Source organism: Melanostigma gelatinosum, assembly GCF_949748355.1.
Source record: "Melanostigma gelatinosum genome assembly, chromosome: 19".
Classification (NCBI taxonomy): Eukaryota; Metazoa; Chordata; class Actinopteri; order Perciformes; family Zoarcidae; genus Melanostigma; species Melanostigma gelatinosum.
In genome coordinates this window covers 671,502-687,014 of record NC_136652.1, presented here as the reverse complement: position 1 = coordinate 687,014, position 15,513 = coordinate 671,502, and the positions used below count along the sequence as shown (strand labels likewise).

The following is a 15,513-nucleotide window of genomic DNA, read 5'->3' as shown; positions in this document are numbered from 1 at the left end:
AGAAGAGTTGAGCCCACAGAGCTGCCTCGAAAACATGCATACACGATCAGGGGAAGGTCAGGATATAAAAAGCATAAAGCATATACTCAGAAATCAATAGTTAAAGTGTAATCGAAAGATAAAGTGTATGATCGTTACATAACAAATGTTCTGTGTGACCGGAGCCGAGATGTGGGAAGAGTGTTTTGTCATGATGAGTCAGCAGAAAGAGTGACGTTAGGAACAGATGTTTTTGAGTGTAGAAAGTACGGAGAAAGAGGAAGTAAGCAGGGTGTTGGCTTCAAGGGATGGGGAAATAATGATGGTTGAGAAGAAAAGACACAAAGCACAATAATGGTGAAGGATGAGATCAATAATCATTTTATAAGCAAATGTGTACTAAGTAAACTGATTTAACAAATGTAAAAACTGTGATTATGATAACTAATCTGTGTTAGAAATGTGCGAGTGTAGGAAAAGGGGAAGTGCAACAGATGTTGAACACCCAGACAGGGAAGTTGGGGTGATTTCCTCATGCACACACACAAAAGTGATGTCATTTTCGAAGCACAGGCACCAGATCAATGATGTCATGTTAATCACGGGCTGAGGGACCCCGTGTTGAGGAAGAGGGGGGAGAGACGCGAGAGGCAGCCCAAAAGTGTTATAAAAGAAGTAACTTGCAAACAGCAAACTGGGATTTCGACACGGGCGCCGTCCAAGTGCGCCGATGAGGAGATACGGACGATTGCAACTGATGTATTGAGGACTTCGTCTCTGTTCACGGAAAGAAGACCGCTGTTCGTGGACAATAAGATTTAAAGACGGAGGTTTCCTCTCCCCACTGCTCGATTCTTAACTGGACAATGGAGAAGACGCAGCAGCCCTAGAAAGACTTTGTACTGAGTTTTGAGGACTGTTGAACGGACTCCGCTGCAGAGCAGGAGGACCGAGGGTCCGGCCGGACCTTCGCTCCTAACAACTCCAAAAGAACCTTTTCATCACACCTTTGAAAATCCAGCTCCAACCGAGCCGTCTTGGCATCTAAAACTAATGAGTATAACCTGAGAAGAAAATTAAAGTAACGAATCAAGTGTAGTAACATTTTATGTGAGCTGTAGCTTAACCCTTGCAAAATAACTAAATATAACCTGCAATAAATATCTAATCTGCATTTAAAGTAAATTTCTCAAGTGCATTCATTTGCTCAAGTCGTAAAAAGTTCCTCGTGGCAGTAAAAAGTTAAAGCCATTGTATGTCTAACAACTGAGTTCTGTACGGTTATCCTAGAGACCGAATCCACTTAACAACCCCTTACGGTTTTAGAAAGAAGTAATCCTAGGCGTTAAAACCTAACCTGGCATTTACCAAGAGCACGGATCCATAAGAGGGAAGCTGCCATAACCGACGCGACTGGTGGGAGCGCCCGGGGCCAGGACTGGTCTCTCGGCCGAGCGCGCTCTGACCGGAGGAAGCAGGGTAGACGACGGGAGTAACGGCAGTTAGCGGAGCCAGGCGAGTTTCCTCGCAAGAACACCAGCTCGACAATCTTTTGATAGAGAGCTGAGTCAGTAAGTAGCCCCGTATCGGGCCAGAAGTATCCCAGGATCTAACACGTGGCGCCTAACGTGGGGCTCGACGGAAAAGGAGTACGTTGAGTCCAAGAGAAGAACCCCGGCAGCCAAGAGAGGCTGTTGTTCGTGTACGAAAAGACCTGAGGTGAGGCGTTGGGTAGAAAGTAAAGCTGCCCAAGCCTCGAAGAAGTCAGATTGCGAGATATCCACGAATCGAAGCTGTGTGTGGTATTTACAAGCCAGCACAGGAGAAGCCGCAGGCGACGGGGAGCATCGACCAGACTCGCCCGACCTGTAGAGGGACCAGAGCCTGATCCCATCCCTTCCTCAACGCGCGACGAGAGGCTTTGGGAGGAAGGCGACTCGAGACAACAAAGACAAAGACAAAGTCCAAGATGCAAATGTAGCAGAACGGACCAGATGTTCCAGGGACCGGCCGGCAGACGGAGGCGACCCAGCGGGACGAGCCAGCGGCCCTGATGAAGGAATCGCCACCGGACGGCAGCGAGGACCCGATGGCGACGAAGGCAGCCCGCAGACGACGACGACTCAGCAGGACGTGCCAGCGACATCAACCCAGGACCCGGCAGCAGACGGCAGCGAGGACCAGGAGGACGGCGCTGGATAAAGACGACAGAGGCAACGTCCAACATCAGGTCATCCTGTATGGAAGAGGATGGACCACCTGGGACGCTGCCATCCAACAACACCTAACCAACCTACATCAAGAAGAAAGTAGGGCGTCGGTTAAAGGAGAAGTAGAACAGCAGTGCAAAGAGAAGGGTGAAAAGAGCTAGAGTCATAACTGATAGTTATTACTGTGCTCAGGTCCTTAACGAAGACCTGTCCATATGGGAGGAAAATGGGTTTGAGAGCGCTAAAAGTAAAAAAAGTGGCTCATCAAGACCTATGGAGAAAAATAGCCGAATTACGGCTAAGCATGGAGCTCGAAGTGGTGCACCAGAGGGCCCACACGCGAGAAGAAATTCACTGGCAAGGAAACGAAGAAGTGGATCGTTTCGTCCAGATGACACAAATTGTCTTTGTTGGGATCGAGAAGTGGGAAGAATTGCCCAAAGGAAGGGTAGTCCCAGAAGAGAGCGTGGAGGAGGTGGTGCAGGCAGTGCATGGCGCACTAGGATATGCAGGCACCGTTCCAACGCAAAGGGAACTGGAAAAGCAGCGACTCTGGATTCCTGAAAAAGATGTCCGCAGAATCCTAAAAAAACTGTGAGTTGTGTGGTCGATACAACGCAGGAAGGAGAGGACAAAGGGAGGGGAGGACTCACCATTAAGAAAAGAGGAATCCAAGGAGTAGGGCAGCTGAAGCCAGTTCCGCATTAGGAGAAAACCAGGAACTCAAGAATGGCCACCAACATACAAGATTTACCACCCTACGTCAGAGTGGCCAATGTCAAAGGGGTGGTTACCATGAGAAGGAGTACTACGGGGCTCTGGGCAGGAAGAGCCCTGAGGAAGTTGGGTTATGCAAGAAGTGATTTCTCTCCGGAGAAAAAAGAAGTGTTGCAATGGAGAGAAATTAAGAATGCCTGTGTGGTCTGCCTGCTGCCAACCACCCTAGCCGTTGCATGGCAGGGACCCGGAGACCAGAAACCACTCCGGGTCACAGGAAAAAGAAAAGAGTTTAACCGCATGCGCCATAAACCGGTGAAGGTTATGGATGCATGCATATGCGGTACATGCCGTGTGGAGAAGTTAACAAGGTTAACCTTCATCACCTAGTGGTGATCGACAGCTGGGAGCAGGCATCAGGACCGTCTTCACCAGAGGACAACGTGCTCGTCATCACTGCCGCGGCCGACGAAAACTTCCTGTGAGATTCCTACTAGCTAAGGCGAGGCAGCCTGTGACCTCAAGAAGGGGATGTCAAGAAGAGTTGAGCCCACAGAGCTGCCTCGAAAACATGCATACACGATCAGGGGAAGGTCAGGATATAAAAAGCATAAAGCATATACTCAGAAATCAATAGTTAAAGTGTAATCGAAAGATAAAGTGTATGATCGTTACATAACAAATGTTCTGTGTGACCGGAGCCGAGATGTGGGAAGAGTGTTTTGTCATGATGAGTCAGCAGAAAGAGTGAAGTTAGGAACAGATGTTTTTGAGTGTAGAAAGTACGGAGAAAGAGGAAGCAGGGTGTTGGCTTCAAGGGATGGGGAAATAATGATGGTTGAGAAGAAAAGACACAAAGCACAATAATGATGAAGGATGAGATCAATAATCATTTTATAAGCAAATGTGTACTAAGTAAACTGATTTAACAAATGTAAAAACTGTGATTATGATAACTAATCTGTGTTAGAAATGTGCGAGTGTAGGAAAAGGGGAAGTGCAACAGATGTTGAACACCCAGACAGGGAAGTTGGGGTGATTTCCTCATGCACACACACACAAAAGTTATGTCATTTTCGAAGCACAGGCACCAGATCAATGATGTCATGTTAATCACGGGCTGAGGGACCCCGTGTTGAGGAAGAGGGGGGAGAGACGCGAGAGGCAGCCCAAAAGTGTTATAAAAGAAGTAACTTGCAAACAGCAAACTGGGATTTCGACACGGGCGCCGTCCAAGTGCGCCGATGAGGAGATACGGACGATTGCAACTGATGTATTGAGGACTTCGTCTCTGTTCACGGAAAGAAGACCGCTGTTCGTGGACAATAAGATTTAAAGACGGAGGTTTCCTCTCCCCACTGCTCGATTCTTAACAACTGGACAACGGAGAAGACGCAGCAGCCCTAGAAAGACTTTGTACTGAGTTTTGAGGACTGTTGAACGGACTCCGCTGCAGAGCAGGAGGACCGAGGGTCCGGCCGGACCTTCGCTCCTAACAACTCCAAAAGAACCTTTTCATCGCACCTTTGAAAATCCAGCTCCAACCGAGCCGTCTCGGCATCTAAAACTAATGAGTATAACCTGAGAAGAAAATTAAAGTAACGAATCAAGTGTAGTAACGTTTTATGTGAGCTGTAGCTTAACCCTTGCAAACTAACTAAATATAACCTGCAATAAATATATAATCTGCATTTAAAGTAAATTTCTCAAGTGCATTAATTTGCTCAAGTCGTAAAAAGTTCCTCGTGGCAGTAAAAAGTTAAAGCCATTGTATGTCTAACAACTGAGTTCTGTACGGTTATCCTAGAGACCGAATCCACTTAACAACCCCTTACGGTTTTAGAAAGAAGTAATCCTAGGCGTTAAAACCTAACCTGGCATTTACCAAGAGCACGGATCCATAAGAGGGAAGCTGCCATAACCGACGCGACTGGTGGGAGCGCCCGGGGCCAGGACTGGTCTCTCGGCCGAGCGCGCTCTGACCGGAGGAAGCAGGGTAGACGACGGGAGTAACGGCAGTTAGCGGAGCCAGGCGAGTTCCCTCGCAAGAACACCAGCTCGACAATCTTTTAATAGAGAGCTGAGTCAGTAAGTAGCCCCGTATCGGGCCAGAAGTATCCCAGGATCTAACACTGTATATCATCCTGTGATATGCTCTTTTCCCCAGGAGTAGTATCCTTGAAGTCTGCTTCTAGCGCTCTGATGACACTGGCTGGTGTCAATAGTGGAAGTTCCTTAACTGATACACGATGACACAAGCCTGTCACTTCTGTTGACATTACCACCAGTGAGGAGCTGCCAACAATGCTCCAGCCCAGATCAGTTCTGACAGCATATGGTTCTTCTTCACCTCCTGTGATGACTTGTCGAGGCACCAACGCTCTGGAGCAGTCATAGCCGATTAGGAGACCAACCTCACAGTCCATTAGCTCTGGTATTTCCTGTGCTAATCTGTTCAGATGTTTCCACCTTTTAGCAGTTTCAGGAGTAGGAATGTGAGAACGTTCAAGTGGAATGAAGTCTCTGGTGTAGACAGGTGGTAAGTTGACAAAGCTTTGTGAGGAAAACCCCCTAACTCTAAGATCGCTAACTCTTTCACTCTGTACAATCCAATCTCTTCCCATCATAGTGGTGAGCTTTAACTTGACTGGCTCTAAACTTGCCCCCATCCCTCTACCTATCTCTTGGTCTACAAGGTGTTGCTACTCTGTGTATCCAGCAAGGCATACACTAAGGTCTCTGTTTCAGGTGTGGTTGTTGAAGAAATCCATAGAGGCAGTATCATGGATGTCCTCCCACCATCGCCTTTGTCTACACAGCAAGAGAGAGAAGACATGTTTTCATCTGCTTGCGTGGTATGAGAAGGAGATGGGACTGCAGCCGCAGATGGACGGTTCTCATGAAGTGGTGTCGGATGATACTTCTTACATGTATCACAAATTGCTTTGTTTTTGCAGTCTCTTGAATTGTGTCCTCTCCTAAGACAGCCGAAGCAGAGGTCGTTGTCAAATATAAACCTTCTCTTTTCTTCGACAGGCTTACTGGCGAATGTCAGTACAGGACAGGCATGTGAAAGGGTTTGAAGATGAGGCGTTTACTCTCTCAAATCTGCTTGACTTGTTTGAGCTGTTCTCCACAGCATTGTAGGTTCTCATCACAGTCTTATCAGGTGCTTTCACAATTGTGATGAACGCATTAGCCTTTGTGCGCTTTTCTTCAGTAGTCTTCAAGGCTTGAAAGGAAGTTATAGGATTGCATGCAATTTCTGCTTCTTCAGCAACTAATTTAGCAAACTCATTGAAATGAGGATATTCCTCTGTTTGCTTCAACTGCTTTGTGATGTGACGATTCCAGCGAGAGGTCACCCAGGCAGGGAGTTTTTGCAGCATTTTCAGATTCTCAATCATTTAACACCTGGAGCCCTTTGATGTGTGGCATGTGTAGGAAATTTGAGTGTAGAACTGTGTGTTTAGGAGATATAATAAAAGTGTTTCATGATACATATTTGAGAATTCATAATTAGTCATAATCATAAGTGTTTTGGAAATGCATAATTAAGATAAGCATGACGTGTTTTATGATTAGTAGCTAGAAGTATAATTTGAGACGTAGCTTTTGCCAAAAGTTGCAAAGTCTTATCTATTATATGGAATGTTTATCATAGAGGCATTAAGCAATAACTGACAGTCATTGAATGTGTTGAGAACTCAGGGACAGAGAGACAGACAGGCGAATACACTCCTGGGAGTTAGCCAATAGGAATTGGGATAGACGGAAGGGGAGGAGTTTCAAACCGGATGTGGGTGGTTTATTTTCAAGTATTTTTCTCTCTCACATGACAGCTCTCAGCAGACAGACGTGTTTTTTACGAGCTGAGGAGCTGAGTTGAGTTTTTTGCACGGGGGTTTTCATTCATTTTGTTGTTTCATATTCCATAGAAGTAGTGTACTTCTGTGTATAATTGTATTTGCATCAGTGGGATTAAATTCCTTTTAATTGTAAACCAGTTTTGGTAGATTTATTATCGCAGCATGTCCACTGTGAACAGCAGCTGGACACACGCTCTGGCCTTCCTCTCTGTGGAGCAGACTCAAGCCTCTACAATTTGGCACCCCAGATGGGACGCTCTCACCGGGCTGGAGGCAGCGTGGGCTGGAGACAGCGTTGGTCAATCATGCCTCCTGGGCCCAAAACAATGGTACGCAGAGCCATTTCAGGAAGTCTGTTTTAGTTAGCTTTTAGGAAATTAGGGGAGGACTGTTTGACTGGCGTTGCTAAGAGCTAGCGGTGCGGTGCCGGTGAGGAACGGACCACGAGGAGGCCACATTCCACTGGGTAAGCTACGATTTACAGTCTGAAGTATACTAGCATGGTGCACTAAAGGGACCGGTCCAGTGAATACAGAGGATCCAGAGATTAAAGAAATTAAAGATTACAGCGCTGTAATAAAAATCACCACATTGGAATTAATGAACAGTCGTCTGCTAGGCTGACTAGCGTGCATATTCTGAGTCTCCCTGGCTCAGCGCGTGCATTGCCGGGTCTTGCAGATAACGTGTTTAAAAGCAGTTTTTGTAGCTTGGCAAACTGGATACTTGCGGCCGGTAGGGACTTAAAGCGGCGTTTTTTTGTGACTCTCTGGAGCATGTTGTCCGGGTCTCGCTGCATAGCTGTTTAGAGGAAGCTAAGGCTAGCGGGAGTTAGCTTCTGAGACTGCGGGTCACAGGTGGTGATACGCCGGTCTTTAGGACTCTGTCGTGTGCTTTTGCTATGCATTAAAATAGCGATCGTGTGGGTGATTCGAAGAAATAGAATAATGGGCATTTGGTGGAACCAGGCGAACCATGGTAGTGTTTGTTTAACTGCTAGAGTCTGACTCGCTAAAAAGCATTCATGATGATCTTTGGGTCTGGAGAAGCTAAATAGCCTGTTAAACCAGAGGATTTAAGGTTAAATAAAACCGGACAATAAGTCCAATAATACGTGACTAGTCTGTGTTTTAGCAGTGTGGAAATACGTTTAACGGGTGAATAAACATTGCATGATCTGTTGCCGCGGTGTGGGACGCTAACATTAGCTACGAGTAGCTTCGGGCTTGCGGTACTGTGTATGTAAAATAAAAGTGCTTATAAAGAAAATAACCGGTGGATTGTGAGAGGAGACAAAGGGCGTATGAGTGGAATTAAAGTGTGGGATTTTGGTGAGACGTGTGTGTGCGTATCCTTTATTAGAAGCTCCGTTTTTGTCGTTAGCATAGCTGTTAGCATATCCGTTAGCATAACATCCGGTTGGATAACTTCCTGTCGGAAAAAATCGTAGAAGAAGAACACAACGCCAGAAAGCAACTCCATTACCTGGCGGCTAGGAGGTGTTACTGCTAGATAATAATAATCCTAGTGTTTAGAATCTGTAATTACATTAGTACTAAAACAGTCTGACATCTGGTGGCTTAGAGAGACAATCACAGCATAGTTTTATAATATTACAAGAAGTACGCCACCCAGTGGGTTAATAGATAAATTACAACGACAGAGTTATTCAGAGATATTCATTGTCCATGATCTTTAAGCTTACATCCTGACTTCAGTTTTAATTAAGCATTATAACTTTAGTTGTTGACTTAGGGTTTAATTCAGCATTCTAACAAACATTAATGGTTTCAGTTGTGCTTCTTCAATTTTTGAACTTAATTGTGATTCATTCGTAAATGAGATTCATTATTGTGCAGTGTGGTGTTGATGAAGTGTCAAAGATTGCAGTGTGGATTGTAAGTGTAGTTCAACAGTTTGACTTGCATTGGTATTTCTGATTGAATGTTTTTGAATACAGTTATTGAATTTTAATTTAGATTTTGATTTGAATTTGATTTTAAATTTTAAATTTTAATTAATTTTTTAATTGATTGAGTATTGATTTTTTAATTTAATTTTTATTTCGATTTGAAACCTTGAATTCTGATTTGGATTTTGATGTTGATTCTGATTTAGGTGTTGAGTTTGATTTAAGAGTTCTAACTTCAATTTTGGTTCAAGATTTCTTCACATATCCTGTATTGACAAATTTTGGTACATTGACTATTTTACATAGTTCCGAAGAATCAATTTTGACACGGACAGCGCCAAAATAGTTCAGAGATCGTTGACCATTCATACACTACAGAAGTATGCTAACATTTACTGCTGAACTTTGGGCAGGTTTGTGTTTGTTTTAGTCAAGGTGCGTGGTCTAGTGGATCCAGATCTGGGAAGTGGAGCAGTGGATCCCAGTTTTGGAGTCAACGACCGCACACAATACAGCACCGAGGGTGAGTTGACTTTGGTTCATGAGATGACAAGCGTGTACATTTAATACACACATTTGAATACTCCTAGGCTGCATAATGTTTACATTCAAGAGGCAGAGAAGGGAAGTAGAATAACTGGTAGGAAGACTAAAATGTGAATTAAGAGAAGTAGAACGCATCAGAAAAGATTTGCAACAGCAGATAGAGGAAAGACGAACAGAAAGTAAAGAAGACGAGGATATGAAGAGAATGCAGCGGCGCCTGCTGAAACTTCAAGTAGCAGATGCCGACAGAGAATTAAATAGAAAACGTCAGGCCAAGAAGCAGATGACGGTAGCAGAAGCTCAGTCTCCTCCAGCAGCACCTCCCGCTCCATGTCAACAAACTCCAGCAGTACCAGCACCCACGGTGGTGTACCACCAGCCTCCACCACAATACAGAGGCAGAGGTGGTGCATCCAACAGAGGCAGAGGTGGTGCATCCAACAGAGGGAGAGGTAACTATAAAGGGGGGCCTGAAGGTCTTGTAAGTAGAGGAGAGTGCTATGTATGTGGGAGAGAAGGTCATTGGGTGCGAGATTGCCCACATAAAAGAGCAGGACGTGTCTGTTTTATTTGATATTGACTAAAAACCTTCACTTTCTTCTCCCGACTAGTCTCAGAATCAGAATCAGAAAGAATATTCTTTGGAATATTCCACAACACTATCTATTCTCATAAATCAGAAACATAACTGAGTTTGCTCAAAAAATTTAAATATGCCCCTTTCCGCAAAGACTGTCAAAGAAAGTGTGTAAAAATGGCATCAGACATCACTCATCAGCAAACCGAGAACATCAATTCAGCTCCAACATATTAACTGCTAACTACTATCAACTGCAATTAGTGTGGTGATGTGAACGATATTGATCTGATCTGAATATAGATCTGAATATAGTGCAGATATGGTACTCTGATGGGCCGCAGGAAGAAAACCATAAGTTAACACCGCTGAAAGGCCCAACTTGGGGGGAGGACATGTGAGGCTGTTGTGAACTGTTTACAAGCCAAAGAAAAAAAAATAGCCACTTGGTTTCAGTGGTGATTAATAGTGAACATAATTATGGCAAAAGGCTTAATTAAACCATGGTCAGTTCTTTGCATGGCTAGATGGTCGACGGCACATATTTAGAGGGACCCTGCTGGACCATGCAAACAGGTCGGTGGATGAAGCAGTCAACATGGGACTGCACTACATGCTGCAACACCTTGACTCCCCAGGGACATACGCAAGGGTTCTGTTTGTGGACTTCAGCTCAGCGTTCAACACCATCATCCCGGAAATACTCAAATCCAAACTCTCCCAGCTCACTGTGCCAACCTCCACCTGTCAGTGGATCACAAACGTCCCGACAGACAGGACGCAGCAGGTGAGGCTGGGAAAAATAACATCCAGCACAGTCTATCAGCACTGGCGCCCCCCAGGGATGTGTGCTCTCCCCACTGCTCTTCTCCCTCTACACCAGCGGTTCCCAAACTTTTTAGGCCGCGCACCCCCTTCTACATCCCGACCGGGTTTGCGCACCCCCCCCCCCCTTAATAAAAATAAAAAAGCAAGAGCCTAAAAATAAAATCAGACCAATGAGAGAACAGTTTGCTCGCGCGTGGCGTTTGTTTACAAGATTTAGTCCGCTGTTAAATGTTGCAGTGTGAACACAAACCGAACAAAGGGACAACTGCAACATTGTATCATATTAAATCCCTGAATCAGAACAAAACAAACGAACTACGGGTGTGAAAACGCCCTGAAACACTGCAACAAAGTTTCCATAAATTTCAGTTACACAAGGCGTCACTTTTAAAGAGCAATACGGACGGCGAGGACACACGCACAGGCAGGGTCAGAGGCAGATTGCATCACATTTAATTTACAATTAATGACCGACTAATGTAGCCAGGATGTCTTCGGACAAAGCATCGATGCGGCGCGACACAGTGTTGTTGGACACCGGGATCATGTCCAACTTTTTTGCTTCTTTCTCCCCAATCATACATTCCACCATCTCTCTGGCAGCTGGCAAGCACACGTCTTCGCCGATTGTGTACGGTAGCCCCTTTCTCGCTATTCTGTAACTGACCAGATATGAAGCCCGTAGTGCGTCATTTATAGACCCAACACATGAATGAGACTCCAGTTGTTTTTGGCTGTTTTGTAACTCCTCCAATTTCGATATAAACAATGTAAGGGGCTTTTGACTTGCACTGGCATGCTTGGTGTTCAGGTGGCGACGTAAATAAGAGGGTTTCAGACAGCTGTTAGCCAGAACCTCGCTGCACACCACGCACTGTGGCTTTGGGGAATCTGCATTACCAATCCAAGTGAAGCCCAGACACAGATACTTTTCATCATATTTCCTCTTTTTTTTCCCAGTCTGATGCTCACTCTCGTTTCCTCTTTTTTCACCTTGACTCCGCGATGGGCCGATGTGCTCCCCATTTGTCTGTGCTATCCCTTCCTCCTTTTCGGTCTCCTCCGTCTCATCTTCCTCTGACTCTGGCTCGATTTCTTCTCCCGGTCTCTCCCCAACGCACCTCTCCGTTCCCCTCGCCTCCGATTCCTCTCTCTCTCTCTGTCCCTCTCCTCTTTTACGACTGATAGCTTCAGATGTCCCACCTGACAGTTTCCCCGATTTCAGCCAGTTTAGCATATTTAAATTAATGTTGCTGAATGCATGAAGTTCGCTGTTAGCTGACGTTAGCTGCACAAGCTAGGCTGGCTAGTGTGTACGACTGGCGGCAGGCGGCAAGACTGCCGGAAGGTGCTCAAGTGCATTTATTAAATTGTACGTTTTTAATTTTAAATCTTACAAAGGGAATTTTTATAATTCATGTTTTTATTTTGTGAAAAATCACTTTTTAAATTAAAATTTGAATGTTATATGGCTCCGGTAAACATCATATTTAGTTTTGTGATTCTGAATTAGGCCTTATTCCGAATGGAGCATTTTTAGATTAAAACATGTGGAATATGCCAATATTATTCAGATTTTAGGAGCATTCTTTGGACATGTCTCCTCCGCGAATCGCCACCTTAACGAGGTGGAGGAGTTTGAGTGGCTCAGTGATCCTGGGAGCTATGTTGTCCGGGGCATTAGCCCCTGGTAGGGTCTCCCAAGGCAAACAGGTTTCAGGGGAGAGCCAAGACTAAGAGCGGTTCAAAACGACCCTTATGATAAGTAGCCAACGGACTTCAGCCACCTCGCCTGGACCAGGGAAACCGGGGCACCCTCCCGGAGCCAGACCCAGGAGGGGAGCTCGTAGGCAAGCGTATGGTGGCCGGGCCTTCGCCCATGGGGCCCGGTCGGGCTCAGCCCGAAGAAACACCATGGAGCAAACTGTGGACCCACCACCCGCAGGGACAAGCATCGGGGTCGGGTGCAATGCAGACCGGGCAGCGGGTCAGGCGGGAGGCCTGGGCATGCAGATCGCCGGCAGCATAGACTAGCTCTAGGGACGTGGAACGTCACCTTGCTAGCGGGGTAAGAGCTGGAGCTGGTGCAGGAGGTGGAGCAATACCAGCTAGATATAGTTGGACTCACCTCCACACACAGCGTTGGCTCTGGAACCAAGCTCCTGGAGAGGGGTTGGACTTTGTGCTTTTGCGGTGTTGTCCAGGGTGAGAGGCGTCGGGCGGGAGTGCGGATACTCACAAGCCCCCGGCTGAGCGCCGCTGTGTTGGAGTTCTCCCCGGAGAACGAGAGGGTCGCCTCCATGCGCCTACGGGTTGCGGAGAGCAAGGCTCTGACTGTGGTTTGTGCTTATGCACCAAACAGCAGTTCGGAGTATCCGGCCTTCTTGGAGTCGGTGGGAGGGGTCCTGGAAAGGGCACCGCCTACCGACTCCATAGTTCTTTTCCGACTCCATAGTTCTTTTCCAGGCACGTCCAACTGGGAAGAGACCCTGGGGAAGACCCTAAACACGCTGGAGAGATTACATCTCCCAGCTGGCCTGGGAACGCCTCGGGATCCCCCAGAATGAGCTGGAGGTCTGGGTCAGCCTGCTTGGCCTGCTGCCACCGCGACCCGACCCCAGATAAGCGGAGGGAAATGGATGGATGGATGGACATGTATACAGCACATTCAGAATATGCATCTCCAATAGGGGTTTTTACGGGACTTTACACGGCCTCTTTTCCTGTGTACGACCAGCTCTGTGCGTTGTACACAAACCAACTAGCCAATAGTTTGCAAAGCTGGAGTAGAGATGCATGCCCAAAAGAAGGAGAAACAGATGAGGCATGAGGGCTCGATGTCCTCTTGTGCTTGACAGTCATTTGCCAGAGAACATTAGACTCGGTAGGTTCACCGATGGCACCCCGTTCTCCTCACAGATGAGAGCAGGTTCACAATTAGCACGTGGCAGACGTGAAAGAGTCTGGAGACGCCGTGGCGAATGCTGTGCTGCCTGCAACATCATCCAGCATGACCAGTTTGGTGGTGGGTCAGTGATGGTCTGGGGAGGCATATCCTTGGATGGTAGCACAAACCACCACGTGCTAGCCAACAGTACCCTGACTGCTAATGTTTGGTACAGGGATGAATGATGAGTTTGTTGAAGTGTGAAAAGATAAGGGAGATGTCAGAGCCTGCATACCAGGGCGAAACACACCTAGAAGCACACCTGAATATTCACATTAAAAGTTTAAAATTAGAATGAGGAAAATAAAACATCTTTCTTAATAAATAAATCAGTAATTGCTCCAGGGTACATGTACTGATATATTACAGTCTAAAGTAATCATAGAAGCAAGGATCCTCTCTTGGTTTCCCATTTGCCTTAAAATGAAAACAACCTAACTAGAAAAGGTATACTTAGAATTGAATACAAAGAGCTGCAATATTTTGCCGAGTAATGCAGTGCATTACATTTCAAACGTTTGAACTCACCAGCCACAAAAGCTTAATTCTTTACAATCGCATGCTTCATATTTTTTTAATAGTCTTTTAGGTTGTACAAAGTCCTATTTACAAATAGATGTTATTTAATATGTGGGTTTGCATGAAAAGTATATTTTTGTACATGGAGAACAAAATGCACCAGAATAGCAACTGAAAGGGACAAAGATCCCTCTGAGCAGCAGTTACATAGAAATATGAGATATCTCCAGTCATTGGTAAAATACATTGAAAGCTCAGCACCAAAATGTGTGCAAATTTGAATAGGATCTGGATATTGTTTGAGTCAAGCGCATGATAATGCAGTTCATAACAACCTTGAATTAATGGGCATATTGTTCTTAAAGTTATTATGTAATTTAAAAATAGAAATAGAAGGTTAGCACTATTGCATTGCTATATCTACAGAAGTATGAGCTGCCGAACCACCAGACTTCAGCTTCTTTCCTCTGGTTAAGACTCCTAAATTCTTCCTCCACCTTCAGGATATAATATAGTTTTTTTTGTTTGTTTTTCTTTCTTGTTTCACAAATTGGGACTACAATCTAAATTAAATTTTGCAACCTTGTCGTTCATGTGACGACATAATGACAAATGAAAACCTCGCAACTTGGACTGGAATTGGTTCACGGAATATCAACTGAACATACTATATTCACTATATACTTTGTAATCATCAACTGACAAGACAGCAGAGGGAATAATATTTTTCCCCAAATATTCAATTCCGAATTCAAAACCGAAAGGTATTTGGGGAGGGGTTGGCATTGTCCCTTGTCATGCAACACTAAAACATTAACAAAATGGAAGATAATCATGTCATTATTCTCCTTTTGGCACCAACACTTTTTCTAATTTTACATTTGGTGTCTGAATTATACCGTTTATCTACCTTAAACTAGCCAATATTGAAGGAAAGACATCAATATAACGGGATTCTAAACTTTTGTATGGCAGTGTCCATCAAGGACATATGAACAAATCATGCTTAATGTGTCTCACTTTATTACTGGGTGTCTGGTCCTCTTGTTGATTACTGTCCTTATTTAAAACCAGCGGAAAACATTAAAAATTAAATTGTATAACCAAATCATTTACACAAAGCTGAATCATAGACGATAGGAGATTTACGTTTTGACTCACCCGGAACATCTTCTCCACCTTGGCGATGCTTTTGACAAATATGGTACCAAGCTGGTCTCCAACCCCTGCCAGGAGGAATCCAAACAGTGGGATTCCAAATATTGCATAAAGAATGCAGAATATTTTCCCTCCCTCGGTGCTCGGGGCAATGTTACCATATCCTGGAGAAGAAAACGAAGACACGAAAGAGTTCTATAGGACTACGTTACGCAAACAAAAGCACTGGGCTGATTTATACATTCTAATGG

General features: G+C 45.2%; 1 protein-coding gene across 1 annotated transcript in view; it reads right to left on the bottom strand.

Annotated features, from left to right (window-relative positions):
• The window catches only part of kcnk10a (potassium channel, subfamily K, member 10a), a gene marked incomplete at both ends in the record, with an annotated part of 80,805 nt that overhangs the window by 26,690 nt on the left and 38,602 nt on the right, over positions 1 to 15,513 (bottom strand). Inside the window, 1 exon segment of the mRNA XM_079290239.1 lies at positions 15,266 to 15,426. Coding sequence (XP_079146365.1) covers positions 15,266 to 15,426 — 161 coding nt within the window.